This window comes from Ramularia collo-cygni, assembly GCF_900074925.1.
Source record: "Ramularia collo-cygni strain URUG2 genome assembly, contig: RCC_scaffold09, whole genome shotgun sequence".
In the NCBI taxonomy this organism is placed as follows: domain Eukaryota; kingdom Fungi; phylum Ascomycota; class Dothideomycetes; order Mycosphaerellales; family Mycosphaerellaceae; genus Ramularia; species Ramularia collo-cygni.
The window spans coordinates 1,179,303-1,205,327 of NW_019716263.1; the positions used below are offsets into that span (position 1 = coordinate 1,179,303).

Here is a 26,025-nt window from a genome sequence, read left to right on the forward strand (position 1 = left end):
TTACATCATCGTTTGACTCAGGATGTTGGTACAGAGGATGTGGTGCCATGGTCTTCTATCGCTAGTGGGTAAAGTAGTTCCCTCCGCAATATCAACTCTCGGATCATCGCGCTTGCCTTTCTTCTGAACTGCAACCACGACTCGTCATCCGAGTATCCAAGCGTACACGAATTAGCAGCTCCAAATGGCGTTTGGCCCTGTTAAAGTCATCCAGGCCGTCCCCGATAAGGTCTTTCGGCTTGTACATGCGAGAGCAGCAGATGCTCCGTCTGCTATTCTGTAAGTATCTTACAACGCAGTAGTTAAGGAGAGAAACCTGCTAAGTGTTGAGACAGACCCAAATGATATGCGCTTGGCCTTGTTTCACTTTCACCTTTGCGATTGATACCCGACTCTTTCCTGGTCAGGAACCATTAGCTCCATTAAGAATTTACAAGGCCCTTCCGCCATCCTCTCTTCTCCAACACCCCTCTGGTGCGACACAAGGAAGAGCCCGCTCAAAAAATAATAGTACTTCCAAGTCTGGATGGTCGAAACATCGGAGTCAACGGAGGGTAGAAGCGTCATTGGATATCTGCACACTAGACCTGCTTTGTTCAACTACCACCTCTACCTCTACCTCCCCGTCCCCTTCCCCTTCCTCTCCCTGTAGTTCCAATTCTAGGCGTTCCCTTCGGCCTGCAATCCCTACAGAACCACTTCTCCTCCTCACCGGGTGCAACTCTCAACTCTGTACATCCGAGATGGAACCACTCCCGTGGACAAAGCTCGTTATCGCAAGCCACCATCTCTCCGTAGCTCCCGCGATTACAGTAGCAATATTTCGGCTCATTGGGGTCATCAGGATCGTGCTCTGATTCTTCACCTTCGATTTCCTCGTCGTCGAGATGAGCATACTCTTCCAGCTCGCGAGCGGGCGCCGTGGAGGAAGCCCGGCGCGTAGAGGCAAGCGCTGCAGAGCGCTCAATCTCTAGTTCGCGCTCCCGCTCATCACGTTCTCTGCGATCACGCAAAAACGTATCCCTTTCGCGCTCGCGTTCGCGTTCCCGTTCGCGTTGGTTGCTGCGGTCGCGCGCGGCGCCAGAAGTTGAAGAGGACGTTTTGCTGCCAACCGCACCGCCACGCCCTCTTCCCCTCGTGCTGGTAGGAGGTGGCGAGACAGGTGGAGTAGACTCCCTACTTCCCGTGTTTCCAGGGCTAGAGCGAAGTGTGCCCTTTCTGCTCACAGGCCTGCGCGTGCTAGATCTCCTCGTCTCCCTTTCGGAAAGTTGAGGCGGCAGAGGATTGGGCGGCGCCATAATCATCACCGCCTCCTGCTCGCCCACTTCAATATCCATCGGCTCGGATTTGGCATGATTGCTATGCGTGTTCGCCGTCTCTCTGGAACGCTCAAGATTGTGCTCCCCGTCCGTACTTGAATGCGGATCGTCATCTTCATCGTCTGTGTCCCTATTTCGGTCCATGTTCGGACTTTTGTTAAAAGGCGCCAACTGCTTGACCAGGTGACTTCCGCTTTGGTTCCTTCGATGCTTGTGGTATCTTCCGTCCATGTGCTGTGGTTCGGTCGAACTGTCAGAGTCTCTCACCGCATCGCCCTTGAAAGTCGGTCTGCCACGCGCAGGTCTGTCACGTTTGGATGCATCATCGCCGTCCATACGAGGGGTGCCTCGTTTCGAAACGGAACCGCTGTTCTTTCCTCTATCAGACCCAGAGCGAGACGCAGGAAGGCGCTGCACCTCATCTTGCATATCGACATCCTCTCGCTCCAGTCGCTCGCTCGTTTCTTTAATCTGCCGCGCGGCTTGGTCTTGTCCGGTCGGTTCATCGTGCTCTTCTGTGGTTTCGTGGACGTGCACCTTTCTCCTGCCGCTGAGCCTTTCGCCGTTTCCATTCGCTTTGGTGCCTAGCGCGGAGGATGGTCTGCTAGCACCGCTATCATCGTCCATTACTCGCTCGTGTCGAAGGTTGGTTGCATTGGCAACGCTATTCTGGCGCACTCTTCCAGCCTGGTACCTCGCACCAGGCGGCGGCTCCATGTTCAGCGGGTTGAAGTTGGATGCCAATGGGCTGCTAGCCAGCATTGGACTGTTCTGCGCTGAGCCGACGACTCTCTTCTTCGCCTGGGTAGGGGYGGGCTTCGCTTTCGGCGCTTTCTTCGCTGGAGCTTCTGTAACGACTGGAGTGCTCCGTGGGGTATCTCGCACGGCTTTTGCGCCCCTTCCGCCAGCAGAAACTGTGCGCTCCATGCCCACCGAGCCAAGACTCTTGTCCGCCTTTTTCCTTTTCGTTGTCGTCTCGCCGTTGCTAATTCCCAGTCCTGCCGCTGCCGCCGCTGCAGCTGCTGCGGCCTTTCCTTTCGCAATTTTGGGCACCTTTCTAGGCTTGTCATCAAAATCGGAATCTCCTGCATGCTCAGCTCTCTTTCCCTTGCCCTTCTCCTTCGTTGCCTCTCTTCCTGCAGCTACTCGCGCCTGTGCAATCTCAATTTCATGCGCTGCGTCAGCCAGGCTGTTTGTCGCGGCGACGTCGCGTTGTTTGGCAGCTCCCGGGCCGGAGACTTGCTTCTTTTGCCGGTTKTCGCTATACGCCCAATGTGTCATGCTCCCCAATCTGGCCTCCTCACTGATCTCTTCATTGATATACGGCATGACTGAGTCTATACGCGTGGATTGTAGCTCTAGAACACGGTTTGCCTCGGTCAAGACGACGTTCTTTTCGTCCAGATTTCCCAGCAAACCGTGGGTCAACATTCGCAAGTCGGAAAACTGTCGTCGCCGTGCCCGGTCTTCTTCCGTTTCCGGTGCGTCGTCTCCGTTTATTGAAGGTTCTGGCTGCATGCTCTGGCGACCCGGTATGCCATTGACCAGACTGGCAGCAGCGCTGCCGTTGGCGCTATTGTTCGCAGTGAAGCTCAGCAGGCCCTGCACGCCGCCCGAATTGGCTGAAGAACCGAGCGTTGGTCTACGCGGCGGTACGGGCAGTTGCATCAGCTCATCAATCATCTCGCCCAACTTTTCGTGTGGGCCATGGATTTTTGCTTCAACCTCTTTGAGAAATGTGAACTGCCTCATGACCTCTTTGGGCAGTGCTGTGACGGCGTCTGAGAAGAATTGCAGCGCAGGAAAGAATCCTTGCGCCTGCAGACTGCTGTGCTCGGGCATGTCATTGCCTTGATCGGCGGCCATGCCCGTCGGGCCATAGGGGCGGGCGTAGTAGTTCTGCGGACGGTGAACTCGCGCTGCACGACCCGTAGTTCGGCGTTGTGGACCGTTGCCATTCTGATAGAGATATGGGTCGGCGGCGGCGGAGGAGCGCATGTTGGACGTGGGCGGCATCGTTGGCGGAGAGCTGAGAGCTCGGCGACGCGCTTGTGGGGGGGTCGGTCAATTTGTGAGCAATGGAGGTGATGGGTGGTAAAGCGAATGAGCAGGTAGACACTAGAGCTGACCGGAGAACGACATGATTATCGGCAGCATTGCTGTCAGTCTGCTTCAGTGCTCCGATGTGGTGTGTGTTGACGGTGAGCGCGAAAATGAGGAGACTTGATGCTCGTTGCTGGTGCTGGTGATGCGCGAAAGAGGGCGGAATTTGTTCCGTCACCGTCATCACCCCAAATAAATCTCYGCGTGCGCAACATTCACTCCACTTTCCCCTGACCATATCTTCCTCTTCCATCACGCAGACAGCTGATCTCTAAGATTCCCATCTATATCATCCAGGCAGATTCTCCTCGGTCTAGACCATTGGAATCCAAATAGTGAGTCCTGCATGTGATAGACGAGAGCCTGCAGGCTTCGGCTCAGGCATGTTCGGTCACATGCTGCAACCTGAGGTCCCTCGATTCATGTCTGGTCACACTTCTTCGCATGTCTTTCTTGCTCCCCTTTCTTCACATTACATCTCCCCCAACCACTTCAAAAGCCATTTTCGAGCTCGGCGACCACTCTGCACTTCCGGACAAACATGACGAGAGCGCTGGGACCAAATCATCATCTGGCAGACCGTACTACGTCTTGCATCGGATCAAAGGTGTAATTTACCTCCTGCGAGAGGTGTCGCAACACATCCAGATGTCAGCAGTCATGCTGTCGCGCATGTCAATTCCGTTGAGTCCTAGGACGATGGCGTTCAGCATCGCTCGAATCGCTTTAGAGAGTCATCCATGATCCTAGCGGCACAAGCACACTTTTGCGTTCCAATGTAAGCTCCTCTAGCTGATGACAGCGACGCAACCACAGCGAGATTGGCCTCGCATCAAACTTTGTCCGGGAAAGGTCGATGCTTCGAAGATTGGGCGTTTCCAAGTCTGCGAAGTGTGTTACCCAAGCCAGATTGAAAGCTCCGAGACGTAGATGCTCGATGCTGCTTGCGGCTTTGGCGAGCAGTCGAGCATCCCTTCTTTGCAACGCATGACTTGCGCGCCTCCTGCTCGAATTTCTCTCCCATGAAGAACTTCCTGTGTATCTCTGTTTCAAAGGTCAGCCCCCGTACTTCGCTCAGGTCTAGCTTGTCCCAGCCCGGCATCTGATCCACGGCTCAAGTCCGCTTATCCAGCCAGCTATGCTGAGTTCGACATGCTTGTTCCCGCTCTGAGCGGTTGGAAGTGTCGCGTGATCTCCTCGTGCCAATGTGTGAAGTCCACGAGATAACGTGCTGTGCATCTATAACAAGGACGTTAAGGGAGTAATACGAGGGTGCAGAAAAGAGAAGCATTACTGTGACTAGACTATGGTCGAGAACTGATTCTAGCTCTTGATGTGACCAGCAGAGCAAGTCTCACCTTGCAGCCTGGAGGTCAACGACCGCCAGATTTGCTTGCTGCCATAGATTGGTCACGTGCTAAATCGTAGATGTGCGGCTTCTGCTTCCAGGATGCAAGTACTTACATGGACTCACCACGTACTGGGCAGGACAGACCTGCTCTTGCCGCTTCGCGCATTGAGCACGAGTGTAGCTGCTCTCTCAGAGGGAATGGCATTCCATGATAGAAATGATATGCGGAACTCACAGATGATGGGTGTAGAGGAAGGCCGCGACAAGTCGTTCCAAGCTTCAATCTCAGGGTGGTGTCCAGACCGGCGCTATTGCCAACGGAAAAGCCAGCAAGGAAGCGTACCCTGATTTGAGACGTTTCCCCCGGTCTTCATTATTCGGTATGTTTGAACCTTTCCTGCTCTGAGCCAAGTCGGCCAGCGGCAAGAGTCGCTTCTCGTACGGCAAGGGCAATTTTCTCTCTGACCGCGCCATCTTCGAGCACCCGGAGGCCTTCATGGGTGCAGCTATTTGGTTTTGATGTACGACGGTTCAAGACTGCCAGATCCTCGTCTACTGATAGCAGAGCCGCAGTGCCACGCAAAGTCTGTGCGGCCATTACACGTGCTTCTTCGCGCGGGCAGCCCATCGCCACGGCACCGGCAACCAGAGACTCAGCCATGATTGCAACGAACGCAGGACCAGAGCCACAGAGCGTACTGCAGACATTCATGTGGGCTTCCGGCAGACGAAGTACCCGTCCGATTCGTGTAAACATCCAAGTAATCAGAGCATCCGTTTCGGCAGCCAGTGGAGGATTGGGGACGGCAATGACGGTCATTGATTCACGAACAGCCGCAGCAGGATTCGGCACAGCTCTGACAATCGTGCATTTGTTGGCAAACTCGGAGCCTTTGGGATAGAGTACATTGTGAAGATCCTCCACGGACACGCCAGTCAGTATGCTGATCAGTATCTTGCCTGCCAAAGCCTCTCGCATTCCCTCCTCGCGTAGCAGATCCGCCAGCATATATGGCTTGCATCCTAGTAGGACGACGTTGCTTCCTTGCACCGCCTTGACATTCTCACCCTCGAATAGCGAGAGCTTCGCGTTGTATTTTCCCAACTCTTCCTGCACTCTTCTTACACTCTCGAGACTTCGAACACACGCTCGGAACTTCGTTGGGAGCTTTTCCGGTGTTGGCGCATCTCCAGGACTAGATGTCGGGTTGTTTAACGCGTGCATGATGCCTCCTAGGATCGCAATGCCCATTGTTCCGCAGCCGAGTACAGTCAAGGTAAGTCCTCCATCGTCAAGCAACTCTCTCTTTCCGGCAGCCCAAGCAGCATTCGCCTGCCTTTGGATCTCCAACGTCTCCTGCAGGATCTTGTCAAAATCCATGGCGGGAAGAGGTGTGGGAAATTTGGAGGTGGGAAAGTTTTTGTGGGATTGAATGACAATCAAGGTGAGACGTTCCCCCCTCTGAACTGACTGGACTTTTTACAGAAGATTAATGGAGCACTTGTTTGATAACAGGAACAAAACATTTTCTGGAACGCCATCGCTATGCTAATCTACACTATCACATAAAATTTAGTTCTTCTACAGTACTCATCCGCCCGTTTCCACCACTTCCGCAAACCATTGCCTTAATGCTCCCGCAAGTACATTTGGCAATTCGAGAACATCCCTCACGATGAGGTAGTATCGGAAGGGGAAAGTGTCGAGGTATTTGCCCATATACACCTGAGTCTCACCATTCACGTCCTTGTCGAAACGTGCCACTGGTAAGTCAATGATGCTCTGCTTTGTCCCGATACTGGACTCTTCCGCTGTGGAATCAACAACGATGAAGACGACCATTATCTGCTCTTCGTGCGCTTGGCGAACGAGTTGGCGGACTGAAGGGTGATCTTCGCACAGGCCGTCAGATATGATGAGTTGCAGCTGCCAAAGATTGCTGGCCGAGCCCGTGGCTTTCAACCTAGCTGTGCGGAAGAGCTCGATGGAAGTCTGAAGGAGCTTCTCGACGTCCGTTCTCGACTGCGTGAAGCTGAATTGTCGGTACACTTCTGCGCCAGCATCAGTTGTAAATGGCATGTCGAAGTCGTGATTGATGTTGACGGTCTCGCCAAAGCCAACAATGCACAGCTCCCCAACCTCGAGCATCGACATGCTTTTGGCGACCAGAGCCAGAGTATCGAATGCCAGTCCCTTCCGCTCATTCTCGTTCATGGATTGCGAATTGTCGATTGCAAGCATGATCTGGTATGAACGCTTGCTGGGAATGGATCTGCGCATCCAGATCTTGTCACGCTTGTAAGAAGAAGCGATATACGGGATGATCTTCTTGATGTTCAGACGCTTGCCGGTGCGGAAGTCTCCACGCATCTTGGTAGCCTGCGTGGGTTGTAAAATGAGACGAAGATGCTCCGTGAGAACAATCGCCATATTGCGGGTTCTACTCTCGTGTTCTGCCCAGGCTTGACGGGCCTCTTCGATGGTGATGAGACCTTGATTGTCGTGCGACAAGTGAGTGTTGGTGAGCTGCTCGTCGACGTCTTCGATGTTGTCGTTCTGATCCTCTGCGGACTCGTCCATTTCCAGATCCGTATCTACTTCTGTGGGTTTGCCGACGACAGCTTTCTCGGGTTTTGGCCCAAGGTCCGCGCCCGCCTCGTTCGGCGCTGCACCTTGAGTGTCTTCAGAGTCTTTGGGCTCATCGTTTGGTGACTGTGGCGCATCTTCATGTTCTTTGGGTGAAGCCGCATCCTGGTCTTGCCCGGTCTCTTCGATGGGCATTGCGTTCTGTTCATCAAGAGCCTTGGATTGGTCCATCGCGGCCGCACCCAAGGCTTGCATCTCTGATTCGGCGTGCTCGGGCAGGTGTTCGAAGCGCGCATCTTTCATGTCCACGTCCATTTCATCTTTAGCATCTGGATCGACTCCAGCGGGTTCTGGTTCTTGGGCAGCCTCGATATTCTTGTGTTGATCGTACCACTGCTTCAAGACGTCTCCTAGCTGCTTGAATGGGAGATTTTGTTGTTCTTGGCCGGGCTCTGCCTTACCGGACGATGCCTCTTGTTGGCTTCGATTACCACCATCGGCTGCACCAGATTGGTCGCTTGGCTGCTGCTGGGTGTCGAGCTCATTTTGAAGCTGCTCAGCAGCCGACAGGGTCCCTTGCTTCTGCGCCGATTCGTCGTCTTCGTTGCCCTGGCCAGCATCTGCAGACACCAAGCCATCATCCTGTTGAGTATCATCCTTGTCCTCTGGACGATCAAGCATTGCAATATCGGAGCCAGCATCATCATCTTGCTCCTCTGGTTGGTTTTCTTCCGCAGCGGTAGCTTCTCCGGTATCTTCCTGCTCGGCTCCCGGCTGCTCTTCATCGTCCATATCAACATCGAGGTTCTCGTCATCTTTGCCAGCATCGTCGTTTCCATCAACGTCGCTGAGATTGTCGCCAAAGTCCGAGCCTCCATCAGAGACGTCGCTCGGCATGTCTTTGTCACCATCCATGTTGATATCATCCGGCAGGTCAAGATTCTGCTCATTTTCCATGTGTGGATCAGCCGCTTCAGGCTGGTTGTGTTCCACGTCGGGCTCATCTTCCGCTCCGGCATCCTCCTCTTGACCATCATCCGGCCCATCGTCCCCAGCCTCATCCGCGCCGGCTTCGGCGTTCTCTGCGGCTGCAATATCTTCGTCACGAGTGCCCTTGCCCTTGTCAGCCTCCTTTTCGGCGTTCTCCTCAGCTTTGCCATCATCCCAGGTCTTCTCGTCAACCGCATCATCATCTTTGTCGTCAATATGTCCAGCCTCTTCGTCCACATCGCCGTCAGATTGGCCATCCTGATCGTCATCTTCTCCTTCTGAGCCGTTCTCCTCCCCAAATTCTCCTTGAAGATCCTCATCCGCCATATCAACGGCATCCTTCTCATCTTCCAGCTCTTCTCCATCGTCCTTTTCTTTCTTGGCGTCTTGCGCGAGCTCCGAGAGATCTTCGTCATCCTTGATGTCCTTGCTAATATCCTCAGCGCCATCGCCGTCTCCAAGACCAGTGCCGCTCTCAGCCTGGCCAGCTTGCTGCTCGTCACTCGCTGACTTGTCCGATGGAGTGCAGAACCCCTGGCGCGCAAGCTGAATGAACGATACCGCTAGTCGATGGGCCATCTTGCTGGTGACTGCGTGAAGCGTGCACATGTCTGAGACCAGCTTCTCCGCAGCATTCGCGTATGCTTGTAGAACAGGCTGCAAAGTTTGAATCATCAAACCGATCTCAGGTAAGGTCTCCTCGTGCGAGAAATTTTGTAATCGCGCCAATAAGGTCTTCAAGTCCGCAGAGATGGTGCCGATGAGCGTACTCTCTGTAGCGGCGAGTAGAGACCTCTGCTGCTCGAGGAGCCATTGCTTCTTTGTCTGGCCATTGGAGACTATGGTAGCTGGCTTCTCCTGTGTGGCGAGCTTTTGCGCGCGATCTACGATGTCAACGAGATTCTTGATCCAAACGTCGGGTGAGATAGAGGGCTCGGGTGTTGCCTCCGCTGAATCGCCTGGCCGGTTTGCCACCCACAGTGACAGCTGTGAAAGCGTAGGACCCAGCTCTGGATGCAGCTGAATGAGTTCGTTGACTTGTACCGAGATCTGGTAAATAACGTTGGCGTACGACGTCTCCAGCGATCTGATGGCGGCGTTGTCGACCTTCTGTGGTAGGGTCGCCACCAGACGCATGTCCTTTTCAACAGTAACCAAATCAGTATTCCAGCGTGCCAACTGCTCCATGACCTGCGGGTACCCAGTTCCAGAAAGCTCGGCCTGCGTGCTCACGCATTGAATACAAGCTTGTAACACAGCGCAGACGCTCGAGATCTTCAGCTTCGACGTATCAATCGTCTCGCCATTTCGAATGGCTACATCTTCGCCCGAAGAGGTCGCAGCAAGCCGACCCAGTACCGCGTTCAAGGATGCCAAATCTTTGATTTGACTACTCACTGCATTGTGTTGGCTGATGGAACACTGCAGCATACTCTCAAGCAGGACCTTCGCTCGTGCGATCTCGGCTGGCGTCAAGTCCTCGGAATGTTTGACAGTGCTCTCCCGAACAGATGGCATGATATGGAGCAGTCGATGGAAGTCGCGATCAGCCGTGCTTGCAGAGATGATATCACCACCAAGTGGTGGAGCTTTGGCGAGTACCACGTGTAGCGATTGCTGCTGGGCCAGGACATCGTCGGCGATGTTGGTCTGGAAGCCCATCAAGCGCACATCCCGGAGCACGTCCGCAAGCAGGCGGCGCTTGCGGGTCTTGAGATGCTGGACCAGGCTCTTGTTCTTCTCCGTGGCCTCTTCAGGAGTGGCTTTCCGAAGCTCATTACTCTCCTCGTCAAGCTCGTCAAGGAACTTGTTGATTCTCTTCGCTGCTGTCGACCCTCTGCCCTGAGCAGTTGCTTCGATATCCCGTACAGTTGCTGACACGTTCAACAGAGTGACCGGCCGGCCATTCCATGTTTGTGAGACGACACGCGGTAGGGGGACGTCGACGACCTGCAGAATTGGCATGTGGTGCTCGATGTCACCAGTGGCAAGTTTTGGAAAGTCCGCCTGCAACAACGAGGCCACAGGCTCGCTTAGGAGTCTTCGATACTTGCGAACAGTTCTGAACAGCTTCTTATGCGAGGACTTCGCGCTTGTCCTCAACTTGTCGATGTTGCGATCCTTCCAGCTCGCTAGCTGGATCACCTCCTTCACCTCCTTTTCCAGGGCCACACGTCGCGTCGCGAGCTTTTCGGCGACGACTTGCTCGAAATTGGAGTAGAATGAGATCAAGCTCGACAGTGCTTCGCGAACGGTTGCCAGCATTGGTTGGTCGATCAATCGTGTTGCGAGATCCGCCTCGAAGTCGGCCAACATTCGCAGACGGATGGTGTATTCTCCTAACCCGCAGTTTGCAAGGAAACCACCAAGGGTCTCGACGAGATCTTGAGCGAACTTGGCGAGGGAAAGATCTGCGGATCTACTTATCTCGTCTGATGCTCGGATGATAGTCTCGTAAGCAATGTACCACCAAGATGCAGCACTCTTCTTGCACTGTTTGTCCTCGTGCTCGAAAAGACCGGCCCAGGTTGACAATTCCAGTTGTCGCCAACCTACAACGGTATTGGTAATGTCTTCGAGTAGTCCAGCAGCTGAGAATTCCGAGCTTGCGAACTTCTGCCACTCTCCGATCGCCGCATGCACCTTTTCCACTGGAGGGAGGAAGGACGCTAGAGGCTCGCCGTGACTARGCATGAGAACGTTATGACAGGCTCGCAGTACTTCAATGGGTGACGCGTGGTCGGGCCACGCATTGTGGATTGTCTCAAAGCGGGCTTGCACCTTTGCTATCAAGCTGACGAGAGCTTTGCATTGCCCGATATTCGATTCAAGGTAGATGTTGGCTGTACGCGATGCTGTCGCTGGCGAGAGACTTGAGGTCAAAGCGTGCAATGCGCAGAGTATTGCTGGGGTCTTTGATGCTGAGGCAGTCGACTCTGTCCGAGTTGCCTGCTGTAACAAATCGATGAGCTGCTGCTTGTCTAACCTCCTCTCGGGTTGGTGAACTGCGTGATACAGCTCAGCCATCTTGGGTGCCAATGCTTGTGCTCCGGTGAGCACGCTCGGCTTTGACGCTTTGCGGCTTTCAGTCTCGTAGCCTGGAAACAGCTCGTTGAGCTCCTCGGACGTTGTTTCTTCCTCGTCATCATCACCCCCGCGGTATCTGTACAGACTCGAGTTGGCAGCATCAAGCTTCTGGTCGCGGCTCAGCTCAGTTCTCCATGCTTCATAGAATGCCCGGAAAGCGACATCGACGGCCGCTCGCAGTTCTGCCGAGACGGAAACTATTGGCTTGACGTTTGCCCGCACGGCCATGACAGACAGCCAGTAAATCTGCTCGTCCTTTGAACGGCAAACCTGTTGGACTTGGGTAAATTGGTCATCGGAAAGCYAATCATGCAAGCAAGCACTCATCAACGGCGTGATGCTAGCGAGACTGTACTCGGTATCCGTCGATTGGGCCTGACTAGCTTGCAAATCTAGCCGCTGCGAAATGAACAAGCAATCAACAAATCCGACCACGGGCATCGCAAGATCGGCATAGGCGCGATACCGCTCCAAAAGACGCGTTCGAATGACCTGCATGTTGTCCCATGCGTTTTGGTCGAGCTGCTGGCCGCTTTGGCGAAGCGGTTTGATGGTTCTTACGAGCGCCTGGAACTCCGTATGCAGTTGAGCGATCTGAGACTTTGGTGGTCGACAGACTTGGACAATGGTAGGTCCCGTACCAAGGTGACAAATGTCATCCTCGAGGAGGCGGGCGCGGTAAGAGTTTTGGTCGCCGACCCAAGCCTGCTTGAATGTCCGCAACGCTTTCATTCTTGAGACAAGGTCATCCTTAGTATGCTGATAGACAGCTGTCTGTATTTGTGCCTCTTGTACGGGGTCGAATGCATGGTCTGGAATGTATAGCTCAAAGCAGGTCAAGGCCAGAGACTGCCATGCTTCAGCAGCGTGTTGCAACCTGCTAGTTCCAGTTTTCGGCGTGTGACAGAGGTACTTAACCACCGGCAAGAGACGGGTAAGAGTTGAAGCAAACCCGGGGTACTCTTCCAAGTACTTCAACATTTCTGGGGCATCTTCATCCGGTAACTCGCCCTCATGGGGTAAGCTCTGAATAACAGTGTGCACCAGGTTCCGCAGACAGGCGTCGAGTGCCGACAACTGTTCAGACTGTATGATATCGGCCCTGGATGCGAATGTGTGGCCAAGCGCTTTGGCCTCGGTCGACAGCAAGTCCAGGCTGTGCAAGCTCACTTGGTTCACCTGGTTGACGCTACGCAGCATTCTGACGGTGACAGAGGCGTCCGCAGACTCATCGTTGAATGGAGACTGCGAGCTCAAGCCAAGGATTCGAAGCTGATCTTTTGCTGTGCGTGCCTGGCCTTCATGACGATTGATGCCATTGGCGGTCTTCCGAAGCGCAAGGACCTCCAGGGTTGTGCTCTCGATGGGGTCAAGAATCGGAGCAGGCAGGGCCATTATTGCGAAGTGTTGGCATAGACTCTCAAAAGTGCTGGCAAAATGGGGCTTGATAGATATTGCCAGCTCGCCATCCTCGTCGGAAATGTGCTGCGGAATTGACGCCATAGCTTGCTCGGCAAGGGTATCCAGTTTGGCCTCCACTGTGTTTGCTACGTTGAGCGAACGTTGGAAAGCAAGTCTGAGATCCACAATATGACTGATGGGGAAGCGAAAGCTAACAACTTCGTCAAATCGATCTATCACAGACTCAAATCTGAGAACGGCCTCCAGATCATCCATCGTTGCAGGCATCTGAGGCTTCAGAATCCTCCACATTGAAACGCAAGCTTGTCCATTCACACTGCTGGGTGTAAGTCTCAAGTCCGAAAGTGCATGATGGAATTGCTCCAGCACTGTCGAAAGTGAGGGTGTGGCCTTCAAGCCCTTTGACCAGAGCGACTGTGCGACTAGCACGCAGGTAGCTAAGAGGGCGGAGTCAAGCGCATCGGATTCCAGGGCATGAAGAAGGATCCAGCAAAGCGWAAGGAGGCTTCTCAGCACATTTGGCCTTTGGTAAATGTCCCCTTGCTGCTGTGTCCATTGCGCCAGAGGAGAAAGCATTCTCTCTAGGATGTCCAGCAACTCACTCTTGCCTCTATTACCAGATTCCTCTCTGGCTTTTCGCATAAATCGCTTCAAACGATCTGTCAATTTGCGATTGGTTTTCGCGGCACTCAAAGACTTATCAATCGATTTCAAAGAGACAGCTAGATCAAACTGGTCGCCAAGGACCGCGGCTTGACTTGAGTATTCCGGAGTTTGAGCGAGAAGAGGCTGATTGTTAAGAGGGTGAAGAGTCTGTAAGAAAATGGGCTTACCGTTAGCTACATTTACACTTACAAAATTGTAGAAACGTAGAAACTGACCTGAACACAAGCGTAGTCAGCAGGTGCTTTTAGACGGCCTGAAACTTCCTTGTGAAGAGTTACGACGCGTGTCAAGTCGACTTCACACTGCAAATCAACGGTGTGGATGAATCGTCCTGAGAACAGCCCGTTCTTCAGCTCCCGTTGAAAGCGTGGAATGAGGAGCTGATCAGTCACAGCAAGATGGTCTTTCACAACCCTCATAGCATGCTCGTCGTCCGCGTTGACTGTTCTAAGAGCTCTGAATCGAGTAAGTGCCGATTCGGTGTACATGCCGTCGGTTGAAGCAGCATGAGTCGCGAGTGATGGTGTCGTGAGATAGACCTCAACAGCACGATTACGCATAGCTCTCGACAGTTCTCCCATGCGCGGGTCAACCGTCAAGAAAATGCGGAAGCCTGGGTGTGGACGAATGACCCTGGYCTGGCCATCCGGCGTGGTGTGCTCATTGATGAGGAGGGTGCCATTGGGCTCCAAGAGGGAGTTCAGGCGATCGAGCACAGAAGGGCTACACAAGTTGGCATTATCAAGGACCAACCATTTTCCTTGTTGCAAAGCATCGATGAGGGGACCATCGATCCATTCAAAACGTGCCTTGTCAATAACTTGAGATGCAGTCCCACGTAACGTCTCTAGCAAGGGCAGAAATTCGGACTGGAGGTCTGTGGGCAAAAGCTGTGCTAGGTATGACAAGTTAGTAACATTCCGAGGGTCTTGCACCACTAGCTGGAAAGCATGGAGCAGATTCGCAGTGGTCGAAGCTGAGTTCTCGACGAGGGCGAGCTTTGCCAGATAGTCACCTCGAGCGTGCAACTCCTTCAAAGCCTGTGCTGAAAGGCGATGGGGATCATATTGCTCGTAGCCACCGATTAGGTCCAAGGCATCAGTCTCGGCGCTCATAGCGAGCGTTACAACCTCTGCGCCAACACTCTGAGCAAGACGTCCGACCAATGTGGACTTTCCAGCTCCAGGTGCACCAGCGAGAACGACAGGCCAGGCCTTGTGCACGCATAGCATAAGTGTTTGCAGAGCCCGTAGATGAATGCTGGAGACGTTACTGCACCAAGTCGTCCGAGGCGTCGAGTTCAGAGGGTCCCTGGCAAGAAATCCCAAGCCAATCTGGAGTGTCTGGCTGGACATGTTTGTGAAGAGATCTGACATCGCATCAGCGCCCGGGAACACGAAGTCGAAGACTTCCTCGACACGACCCCTGTCCTGGTCCGTGCGAAAACGTTGCGTGAAGAGGGTGTCGATGAAATCGTGGGGGGTACCGGTGGGAAGAAGGTTCTCTTGAGAAGCGGCGAGGTCCAGCCACCGTGCTGTGTCTCTAAGGTTGAACTCCCAAGGGCCTCCGCTGGCGCCGAAGCTTCTGTTGCCTGCCACTTCGTGCTGGAGACTGCTGACAAACGCGACCGCTTGTTTGATGTACTGCTCTGTGAGAGAGGGGAACATCCGAGTGCAGATCATCATCAAGTCATCTGCTCGGAAGGAATCGGCGTACACTACCGTGAATCTGTTGACGAATGATGCGGGCAGACCTTTGCGGCCGCCGCCCTGATGATGAGGGTTTTGTGCTGCGAATAGTCGGAAATTGGGATGCCGGGAAAAGGACTGGCCAAGCTCGGGAATGAAAACTTCTCCTCTGTGGTCCAAACACGCGTTGAGGCCCTCAAGTACAGACTGGGAAGCAAGGTTCATCTCGTCGAGGAGTACCCACTCGCCTGCCTTCATAGCCGTCAGGAATGGTGCGTCTCGCCAAACAAACGTGCCCGTGGCTGCGCCTTCAACAGGAGCGTCGGAGCCGAACAGATCGAGCAAGTCGGTTTGGTCGGACAAGTTGATGCGTGTCAGTGGCATGCCGACTGCACTGGCGATGGCTGTTACAAGAGCAGTCTTGCCAACACCAGGACTGCCTTCGAGCATGATCGGCTTGACGAGCTGCAATGCCCTCAGCACACGCATAGCATTCGATCGCGTTGTTGGAGGCTCGAATGTGAAGTCTGTATCGACCGGCGTATTGCCTTGCACCCGAGGGACAGTGAAGGGCCCGATCCCAAACGCCGAATCGGTTGCGATGACGGAGAAAATCTTGCCATATATGGCTTGCGCATGCAGGGCCACGAGTTTGCCGAGCTGCTGGAGGCAGGCCTCCCGCTCTTCCTCGATGTTGTTCGATGTTAGTGACATGAGCCCAGCTGGATTCGCACCCAGCGTGTCAATGTACACCATAGCAGCGCCATGCACGACTGCCGCTTCAAGATTTGCAGACTGGAAAGCGTTGACGAACTCCACCCACGCAAGCGTGTCTCGAATCGACACAGATGCACTCGCAGATGTATCAAAGCGAGCTTTGAACCAACTTGCAAATTCCACCATAGCGCCGGCGTACCCTCGAGCTGCATCTTCACTGAGTTTTGCCTGCACAATCTGAAGTATGTCATCCGTGTCACTCAGACTTGGGAGCCAAATCTCGGTGAAACGATTACGGAGAGCAGGAGAGAGCTCCCGCTTTCCGTAGTCACCACCAGGATTCATGGTCGCAAAAAATTGGAAGCCTGGCGCTGCGGTGATTGCTGAGTCGAGGCTGCCCTTCTCTGCCAACAGTATTGAGCGCGCGGATTCCAGAACGCTGTTGATACGTTCCAGCACGGAGTCGTCGGCAAGAGAGATTTCATCAAGGAGGAAGAAGGCCCCATTGCGCATGGCTTGTACGAGACTTCCATCGGCCCATTCGAAGAGAGCTTTGTATCGAGTGCGTGACTCTTGAATGTCATTGTGGAGATTTCCCTGGACGTGGGCTGCCCTCTGCTCCTTGGTCAAAGCAGCCAGGGCYTGGTCATACGCTGCGAGAAGTGCATCAGTTGGTTCATCCTGCTCGACGACCAGCAAAGAAGATGACAACAACTGTTCTCGCAGCGTTGCTTCTGCGCCGGCGCGGTTCCTCACGGGGCGCTGACTGCCAATAAGATCTCCAGTCTCGGTGTTCTGATGCGCGTTGATCGTGTGAAGCTCCTTATCCAGGGCCATTGCTAACATCTGACAGACGGTCGTCTTGCCACATCCTGTCTCGCCCACGAGAAGCACAGGCTCGTTGTTTGCGATGGCCCTGCTGACAAGAACGTAAAGCCTGCGCATAGCTTTTGTCCAGACGACCCCATTCGTCGTAGCGCTTTGCTGCTTATGGTGTGCGATCTCTGGGCAATTCTCCGCGTAAAGTGCGTCTTCATCGATGCGCACTTTCGGACCTTTGTCGCTCATGACTCTCTCAATCACAGCTTTGAGAGCAATGCGTTCTTCCGGTTTTCGAACACGCTCGCAAAGAAGCATGTAGCCATTTGCCGCCAATTGCTCGATTGTGTCATTCGGTCTTCCAGCCCAGCGAAACAGATCACGAAGTGTTGCAAAACTCTTCTGTTCRAAGAGACGATTCTCCTGCCTCAAAATCGAGAGTTCCTTGTAGACAGCAACGATGCGTCTTGCTCTGGATTCGGGAAGCTGCGTGCGTCGGTGGAGAATCGTCTGCAGCTCATCGACGGGAATATCGTCGAAATGCAGCTCCAAGAAACGATTGCGGAAGGCTCTACTTAGCGTCTTTCGACCTCCGTACAGGCCCGCTGGGTTCTGCGTAGCGAACAGCATGAAATCTGGATGAGGGCGGATAACTTCTTGTGTCTCCGAAATTAAAAGTTCGCGATTGTCATCCAGTAATCTGTTCAAAGCTTCCAAAACGTCCGTAGGAGCCAAGTTCAGCTCATCTAGCACGATCCAATGTCCCTCTCGCAGTGCCTTTACGAGTACTCCCTCTTGAAAGGCCAACCGACCAGAGGAGTCGGAGACATAGGTGCCAAGATACTCCTGCAAGTCCGTATGTTCGTGATTGTTGATGCGTGTGAATTTATGCCCTGTCCTCTTAGCAAGGTACTCAATCATGCTCGTCTTTCCGCTTGATGTTGGACCTTGGATCAGAACAGGGAACTGACGTGTGCTTGCAGCACGAACCAGATTCTCCAAATTGCTGCGCACAAAATTTGTGATGATGTAGTCTGGCTGATCCTGGAGCTCGACAGATCCTTGTCGAATCCAATGCTTCGACTCGGGGTATTCACTGGACTGTGGGTAGCCTTTCACATACGAATGCGCATCGTTCGGCTTCGCCAGAGACTTTTGTAGCTCTGATTTGACGTTCGTCTTCTTGAACAGCGCCTTCTCGATAAGCGGCTGGATCAACCGAGCAGACTCGATATCGAGAAAGGTCAAGAAGCTCATCTGGAATCCTTCATAGAGCGCTCTGCGCAGACTGCAGGTTTGCTGAATGATCTTGGCGAAGCTAAGTGTTCTTGTGAGCGTCCGGAGAGAGAAATGAGGCCTCTGACCTGCTCCGTCAACGAGCTTGTTCTGTCTCGCAAGGTCGAGAATCTCCATGTAGAGCTTGCTGACGTCCACTGAGATGGCTGCATCGGCTGTCGACTCTTGTCGAAGGTACGCTCGCACAATACTCTGTAGGCTCTTGAGGTCCCTGTCGGGGCTCTCGACATACAGCTCCGTGAAGCGTGATCGAATGCCTGGTGGAAGATCCTTCTTTCCAACATCCGTGGCAGGATTCATAGCGGCAAAGACGCGGAAGTCGGGATTCGCGATGATGCGCTCGATGTTGCCAGCCTCGGTCAAAAGCAGAGACGGCAGAGGGTCGAGAAGGTCGGCAATCGCCTCGAGGGTGTCGGACGATGCCAAGTTGATCTCATCTAGCAGTACCCAATCACCATTGCGCACAGCCTTGACGATGTTGCCCTCAACAAAAGTGAAAGCAATGGCATCGCTTCCGCCACTGCCCAACTTGCGCTCAATGGCTCTAAATTGAGCAGCAAATTCGTCCCAGCGAGCGAAGTCGATCACGTATTTTGAGTCAACCTTGCGCTTCTTGCTTGGCGCCTCGCCTTCTCTCGGAGGTGACGAAGCCCGCTGCTGGTCTACCATACCGAGGGCTGCATTGAATAGCTGGCAAACCGTCTTCCACTTGCCCTTCGCCATAGCCTTGCCTAGTGACCGGGTGAAATCGATATTCTTCGCAGAGCTGAAGCTTTGAGCAAAGAGATCATCAAAGTCGTCCTTCAGCGGTACCATCAGGGTTCTTGCGTTGACGGGCTTGAAGCCTCCCAAAAGATCCCCGGCTTCACTCTGCTGAGACAAGTTGAACGGGACCAGCTTCTTTCCCAGGTTGGCTGCAAGGTGTTGCACAGCGGTCGTCTTTCCAACACCAGTCTCTCCCACAAGTAGCAATGGCTCTCGGTTGAGGACTGCCGCAGTGACTCTCTCCAACATACGGGTAGTATGAGGATTAGTGGAGAATGACCCAATCTGGTTCTTGACCTGACGAGATTTTGCCAGACTGTAACGGCCGATGACGATCTTGGTCTTGTCGGCTTCATACTTCACTTCATGGCCGCTGAGAAGATAGTCGCGTCGCTGAGGGTCGATGCGTAGCTCTTCTGCCATGACAGCAGAAAGGCCGGCGCGGGTGGCATCGTCCGGAAGCGCGCCAACAAAACAGTCGATCGCCTCCAGAAAGATGAAGTCAAAATCGCCAGCGGTRAAGCTTGTGCGGTTTTTGAGAAGTAAAGATACTCGTTGACACCACTTGAGCAGGTCTCGTGGGCTGATCGGACGGGCAACCCCGGTCTTGCTTTGACCAGCTGATTGCTGTCGAGAAGCCATCAGCCGTTCGAACAGCGTCATAAACTGTGGCATGAACGGTTCAAGGTTGGGGTAGAGATTCTTTGCAATCAGACCATGCTCTTCAGACGAGGGCATAGCGATGGGCACAGCCTGCCAGTGCCTAAATCCAAGCATGTGTGTGAGGGGCTTCGATTCCTCGCCACGGTGGTTCACTGTGCTCCGAACGGTGGCGAGAATCCTGAAGCCTTCTGCGGCGTAGATTGTATCCTTTCGATTTGAGAGTTGAAGCTCGCGTCTCTCAATCAACGGCAACAAAGTGCCAAGCACTTCATTGGGTGCTCGGTCAAGGTCTTCAATCAACACCCAACGTCCTTCTTGCACGGCTGTTGTCAAGACACCTGCACGCCATAYGAATGAACCAGGAGTGTCACCAGTGGTGTAGATGCCGAGCAAAAGCTTTGCATCACTCTGCTCGTTCAAATGGAGTGTCACCATTTTGTTGAGCTTGCCCAAGGACTGGGCGGCACTTCGAATGAGCGTTGTCTTGCCAGCACCAGGCAATCCCGTCAGTAGGAGTGGACTCGATGATTTCAACGCATGTGCGAGTGAGTCCAGATTTCGTACCACGGTCTCTGTTGTGACCAGTTTTTCGATGCTGATCGAAGACTCTGTGCCGGTCCGTGGGAACAAGACGCTTCCAACGAGAGCAGTCGAGGAATGAAAGTCGCCGGCCTGAATGGTACGTGCAGGGCCAGCAGTACGATCGATAGACGTCCTTACATCCTCGATCAGGTCCGTCACAGCATGAAAGCGATCCTCCTCCCACAGAGACAAAAAGCGGTAGTCGATGACTTTCTCGTCCCAGAGACCATCAATCTCACTCCCGAGATCGCGTTCCGCCCCAAGATACTTTTTGACGGCGCTTTCGAACCAGTGATCCGCAGCACTGAGATGTATCTGAAGGATCCGTAAAATGAGGTAAGTGACCGGTCTACTGGAGTGAGCCAATTGTGTAGCCAGTTTATCGGCCTGGACATATTTGCCGAAGGTCCGATGGTCGAATTGGAGCAACCGAAAGAGTCCCAGGAAAAAGAGTAGATCCTCGTCTTCCGACTCGCCCGACTCGTGCCTCTCACGCTCCAAAAGTTCAGTCGCGAAGGGTGCCAGAAATGATGCATGGGGTATCACTCGACCTAACGTGGCGATTGAGGTGGAGAACGATGCATTTTCGCGAAGTGAAGCACATATGTGTGCGAACAGATCTCCGCAGTGTGCCAGCAAGATGTATGTGTAGCGAGCGTCCAGGGCAGCTTTTGTAAGTGATTGCAAGTAGATTGCATTGCTGCTGTTGTGATTCTGGATGGTTTGGAGCAATTCATCAGGGAGCGATGCTCCGATGAGTCCAGCATCGTGTCGCTCCATGTCGAGGACGAATGTGTGGGAAATGCGACCGGAGGCCGCTTGATGCGAAATCTATGCGTCGTCTCAAGCAGAGTGTGAGGTTCAAGAAAAATTTAAAGTCTCATGAAGCATCGTAGGCAACCGTAGTGAAGTGCCTGTTTGGAAGCGTGCGCTGGACCATCATTGGCTCGGAGGACGGAGAAGCACCCGCTGGAGACATTGTTGGACTTGGACGGACGGTGGAGGTGCCATTGATCCATCCATTCACCTCATATCCGCCATCATGTCGCTCGCTCCTCAATTTGCCGCCCGCCGGTGCGTTCAGTGTGTCCGCTCCGCCCAAGCCACCCCTCTCCTTCGATTCGCAGCCTCGACCGCACCGCGCAGACGACAGCAGATCGCGTGCCGATGGCAATCCACCGATGCCGCCGCCGCGAGCTCTGCTTCCCCAAAGATTGCGAAGATTGTAGAGCAGATCAGTCAGTTGACGCTGTTGGAAACGGCAGATCTTGTGTCATCACTAAAGGTAGGATCATTCGCCCATCTTCTTCTCAGACTCGGGCTCACAAGGTATACACTAGTCGCACTTGAATATCCCTGATATGCCYATGGGTGGATTTGCCGCCGCTGCGGGACCCGCTGCCGCTGCACCTGCCGCAGTAGAGGAAGAGGAGGCCGCGCCTGCCAAGGAGGAGAAGACATTGTTCAACCTCAAGCTAGAGTCATTCGATGCCGCCGCAAAGCCCAAGATCATCAAGGAGATCAAGGCCATGCTGGGTCTATCTCTCGTGGACAGCAAGAAGTTTGTCGAGAGCGCACCCAAGATGATGAAGGAAGGAGTTGCCAAGGAGGAGGCAGAGAAGATCATTGAGACATTGAAGGGCCTGGGTGGAGTTGTCAAGATGGAGTAGGAGTGCATATCGCAGCGATGATGGTGATGGATGTATCAAAAGGGAGGGTCGATGTTGGAGCTCTATGCATCTGGAAGATGGGCGCTGGGTTGCATTACGGGAATACATGTACAGTACGGACGGTGAGTGCAGCTTTTCGCAGCCAAACCGTACAATTCACAAGCAGCATTGCACAATTCACGACATATTCCATGTTCATCGCCTCAGGGATGATCAGTCCTGGTGGCGAGAGAGCTAAATGCGAGAAATGTAAAGAGATACTCTCGTACCAACTGCAGCTCCATTCGGTCGGCAGACTTACCATCTCAAAGGGCATTCCCCCTTTGTCCAAGGCCCGATGAGATTGAAGTTTGCCGCCCCATCTGCAGCGGTCGAAGATGTCATGCTTTCCGCAACACCGACAACACGATTACGAAGACGACGTTGGACTCTCCGCAAGGCTGCTTCCTTTGGTGCATGAAGCTACCTCTTCGAGAGCAATGTCGTCGATTCATTACAGGGAGAGCCGGCAAGCACTTCACCAGCCCTATCCCAATCAGATATCAAATACCAAGGCAAAATCGGATGCTGCTGACGTTGACAGTGTTTGATTGTTAGATCATCCACCTCTTTCTCGAAGGATGCATTCTGAGATCGAAGATCGTCCACGCCCTAGAATTCCTCTGAACAGCCGCCGAACTCGGCCAAGCGACATTCGAGTACATCTTCACTCACTTTATAATCACTGCTCTCCGGTCCTTTAAAAGATAAACTGGACATGTGCAAAACATGGCGATCACAACAGCATCTCCCCCCGAAAAAGTTCAAAACATGAACACCCTACACGCAAAGGACTGGTCCACAAGCAACGATCCCGCGAATCCAAGGAACTTCTCTCTACGCCGCCGTGTTCTAAGCACAATCGCATATACTCTCCTGGCATTTGTCAGTACGTTTGCCGCCTCGCTATACGGACCTGCAATCGAAAATGTCCGCAACGAGTTCAACGTCTCCGAGGAGATTTCTATTTTGCSACTTTCCATGTACAACATCGGTATGGCTGCAGGTCCACTGATTGGGAGTCCGTTGAGTGAGACGGCAGGACGAAAGGTTGTCATTTTGATCACGACTCCCATCTTCGCTCTGTTCATACTCGGTGCGGGTTTATCGCAATCGATCACGAGTTTGACGATATGTCGATTCTTTGCTGGGGCTTTCGCTGCGCCGGCTATTGGGAATGCGAGCGCCACTATAACGGACTACACTGCAGGCAGGTATCGAGCGGTTACTATGAGCTTCTACTATACCATCCCGACTTTCGGTGCTATGCTGGGACCTCTAGTTGGTTAGTCAAAGCCTTCGCTGGTGGGAGTTGGAGTTGAAAGTGTCTGCAAGTCAGCTAACATGGTTTCGCTGTAGGTGGTTTTGTCGTTCAGGGCAAAGGCTGGAGATGGACACAATGGTATGTGAGAGTCTAACGTGAGAGACATACTGCTGACCCATCGCTCAATTCCAGGACCACAATCTTCTTCATCGTGGCTTTCTACATCCCTGTATGCTTCACACGAGAGACGTACAAGAAGACCATACTGCAACGCAGAGCAAAGGCCATGGGAATAGAGGGACCTCCGACGATCCAGCGGACAATACCACAGTCCATTCATTATTTCACGACAATTCTCTTTCTCCGACCTGCACACATGCTATTGACAGAGCCGATCGTCTCTCTGGTATGCCTCTACTGCGGCTTTCTCTTCGGACTCATGTACACGTTCGTCATCGCCTCCCCATGGGTGTACGAGCACTATTACGGTTTCAACCTGACTGCTCAATCACTCTCATTCCTCGGACTTTGCATTGGGACTGTTTGCGCCCCTTTTCCACTGGTAAGTCATCTCGAAGGTCACACTCGATTCCATCTGGCACAAAGAAGACACGTTCAATGCAAGGTCCTCTTCCGCCACACTATTGCGTGAATCATTTCACTGCCAACGCACTAGCGTCAGGATTTTCGAAGGTGCTCTGCAGGTCTTGAAATCCACGAGACAATGTATCTTCGAGAGTCGCTATGAAGGAAGGGCAAGACAGCTTGTCGAAAATGCTCACCGAGTACTTCACTACGCCCAACACAGGCTAACATGACTGTCCCCCATTCTAGGTTCTACTAGATCACTACATCTACCAACCCCGTCTAAAACTCTTCCGAGCAACCCACCCTTCCGACGAGCGCTTCCCACCCGAGCATCGTCTCTACCCGGCAATGATCGCCGCTCCACTCCTCCCCACATTCCTCTTCCTCTTCGCATGGACGGTCCGACCTTCAATCCACTGGATCTGTCCCATTATCTTCCAAGGACTGGCCATGATGAGTTCCGTAGTGATATATGCCCCCTCGAATTTATTCATGATGGATGCATATGGTCCTCTCTATGGAGCTTCTGCGGCGGGTGCTGCGATGTTGTCGAGGTATACCCTCAGCGCTGCGTTTCCATTGTTCAGCTTGCAGATGTATCAGAGCTTAGGGGTAGGCTGGGCGACGAGTATTCTGGCATTCTTCACTGTTGCAATGGCGCCTATTCCGTGGATGTTTTGGAGGTATGGGGAGAGGGTGCGGAGACATACTAAGTATGAGACTAGTGCATGAGTTGATAATGATGGAAATCTCAATGTCGTGATGCGTTGATGATCATTCATTTCATCTGATTCCTCTAGCTGCCTCTATCAAGCCGAATGCCAAGCTTTTGAGCAATTCACTTCACAACATGATCTAGCTGGTACCCGAGCATCCAACAAAGGCGTTGCTAGAAGAAGCACCAGTGTGGGTGATGGCGCCACCATATTGTCCGGCAGTGTTAAACACCACTCTGTCTGCGCCGGGGGAGCCTACGAGACAGGACGAAAACACATTAGCATACACTCTCCAACAAGGAGAAACCACTCGAGACTTGGAAGAACTCACCACCACTGTAGGTACCACTGCGGAGCAATGGGAACTCCTGGTAAGGTCCACTGACACGGAAGTTGAAACCCTCGTAGTTGTTGTACTACACTCCATCAATACCCAACCTCGATTCATCATGCATGGCATTGGACACAAACTTACAGTGTGAGGGTAGTTGTTGCTACCGACCTGCTGGTTGTTGCGGTAGTAGCCGTAACCCTTGCTGACGGCCGCGCTGACCTGACTGGCAGTGTAGGAGGTGCTACCGCAAGTGGTGGCAGACTGGCGTGCGACCAGTTCGTTGACCTCGACGGCTTCGACCTCGGTGACCGGCACTGGAGATGCGATCGAGGTGACTGCCAGCAGCAGGGCGCTTGTGATGAAGGAGAAACGCATTTCGTAAGATGGCAACGAGAAGATCCAACGGTTTGGGGAAACGATGGACTATGGGGTTTGGAGTGAATGTCGAGTTGGTGATGCTTCTCGCTGCCTTTGATGCTTGATACGCGTGCTGTCTGAGTGGGAGTTGGAGAGGGGATTGTTCCTGAGACTTTATACCCTCCTGACAATGATTTCGGATTCTCGGACATATCTATCCAGACGCATGCTTACTGCTATGCCATTAAGCGAAGCGTGGACGACTAGTAGATGCACTACTGACGATCGCAAGGCTGGAGTACTTTCTAATAAGCACTTTGCCGATAGGATAAGGGAGAACACGAGGGATGAGCATGGGTTTCACAGGTTCCGCCTTTGCCCTGGAGATGCACAAGAGCGCAGATCGACTAGGCTTACAGACCGCTCCGCTGTAATAAGCCCCGGGGAGTTGTGCAGAAGGGGAAGGTCCCTACAACCCATGTATACTGGGGATGAAGATAAGCCAAAGAGAGGTCGTTATCAGAGCACATGTAGTCCTTTTAGTGTGCAAGTGGGGGATGAAGATCGTGGTGCCTCGGAAGGATGTGTAGTGAACGTTCTTGGAAGCCGTCCAGTGAGAGTGGTCGAATGGGATCTCATTTCTTGTAGCCAAGAACTCTGTCTGGCCGATCAGGGTGGGGCAACGGATCTCAAGCTCAATATGGCAGGAGCGGCCGTAAGCTCTGGATTCGGACCTTGCCTTCCACGACGCTCTCCCACGAGCTTGTTGATGCTCGCCGTTAAGAGTTGGGTCTCAATGCGACGTTTGGCTGCGAGACGGACATGGCATCGGCCCCGGCCGTGGACCCGTTCGGCTGTTCAGCAGCTCCGGTTCGTTTCATGCGAGAGCAARKCTAAAGACGTCATTGGGTTCTGAAATATTGTTGTAGGTGTAAACACGTTTCTCTTCACAAACTTCCAAGTGAGAGCAACCAACCTGTTGACTTGCAACTGGGCACAAGA

General features: G+C 53.2%; 6 protein-coding genes; 2 read left to right on the forward strand and 4 right to left on the reverse strand.

Annotated features, from left to right (window-relative positions):
* Positions 1-596: 596 nt before the first annotated feature.
* RCC_06572 (uncharacterized protein) lies at positions 597-3,317 on the reverse strand (the record flags this gene model as incomplete). The annotated part of the gene is made up of 1 exon (XM_023771835.1): positions 597-3,317. One exon carries the CDS (start codon positions 3,315-3,317, stop codon positions 597-599), a length of 2,721 nt encoding a protein of 906 aa, XP_023627603.1.
* A 1,829-nt stretch (positions 3,318-5,146) lies between these two features.
* RCC_06573 (related to Pyrroline-5-carboxylate reductase) lies at positions 5,147-6,154 on the reverse strand (the record flags this gene model as incomplete). The annotated part of the gene is made up of 1 exon (XM_023771836.1): positions 5,147-6,154. One exon carries the CDS (start codon positions 6,152-6,154, stop codon positions 5,147-5,149), a length of 1,008 nt encoding a protein of 335 aa, XP_023627604.1.
* A 210-nt stretch (positions 6,155-6,364) lies between these two features.
* On the reverse strand, positions 6,365-20,835 carry RCC_06574 (related to midasin (AAA ATPase); the record flags this gene model as incomplete). XM_023771837.1 has 2 exons in its annotated part: positions 6,365-13,672; positions 13,741-20,835. 2 exons carry the CDS (start codon positions 20,833-20,835, stop codon positions 6,365-6,367), a joined length of 14,403 nt encoding a protein of 4,800 aa, XP_023627605.1.
* A 262-nt stretch (positions 20,836-21,097) lies between these two features.
* RCC_06575 (related to 50S ribosomal protein L12) lies at positions 21,098-21,725 on the forward strand (the record flags this gene model as incomplete). XM_023771838.1 has 2 exons in its annotated part: positions 21,098-21,340; positions 21,396-21,725. 2 exons carry the CDS (start codon positions 21,098-21,100, stop codon positions 21,723-21,725), a joined length of 573 nt encoding a protein of 190 aa, XP_023627606.1.
* A 768-nt stretch (positions 21,726-22,493) lies between these two features.
* RCC_06576 (related to TPO4-Proposed vacuolar polyamine transporter) lies at positions 22,494-24,348 on the forward strand (the record flags this gene model as incomplete). XM_023771839.1 has 4 exons in its annotated part: positions 22,494-23,049; positions 23,124-23,166; positions 23,221-23,590; positions 23,863-24,348. The coding sequence occupies 4 exons, from the start codon at positions 22,494-22,496 to the stop codon at positions 24,346-24,348; spliced, it is 1,455 nt and encodes a 484-aa protein (XP_023627607.1).
* Positions 24,349-24,471: 123 nt separating this feature from the next.
* On the reverse strand, positions 24,472-25,041 carry RCC_06577 (related to Guanyl-specific ribonuclease F1; the record flags this gene model as incomplete). XM_023771840.1 has 3 exons in its annotated part: positions 24,472-24,587; positions 24,664-24,748; positions 24,808-25,041. The coding sequence occupies 3 exons, from the start codon at positions 25,039-25,041 to the stop codon at positions 24,472-24,474; spliced, it is 435 nt and encodes a 144-aa protein (XP_023627608.1).
* Positions 25,042-26,025: the final 984 nt, after the last annotated feature.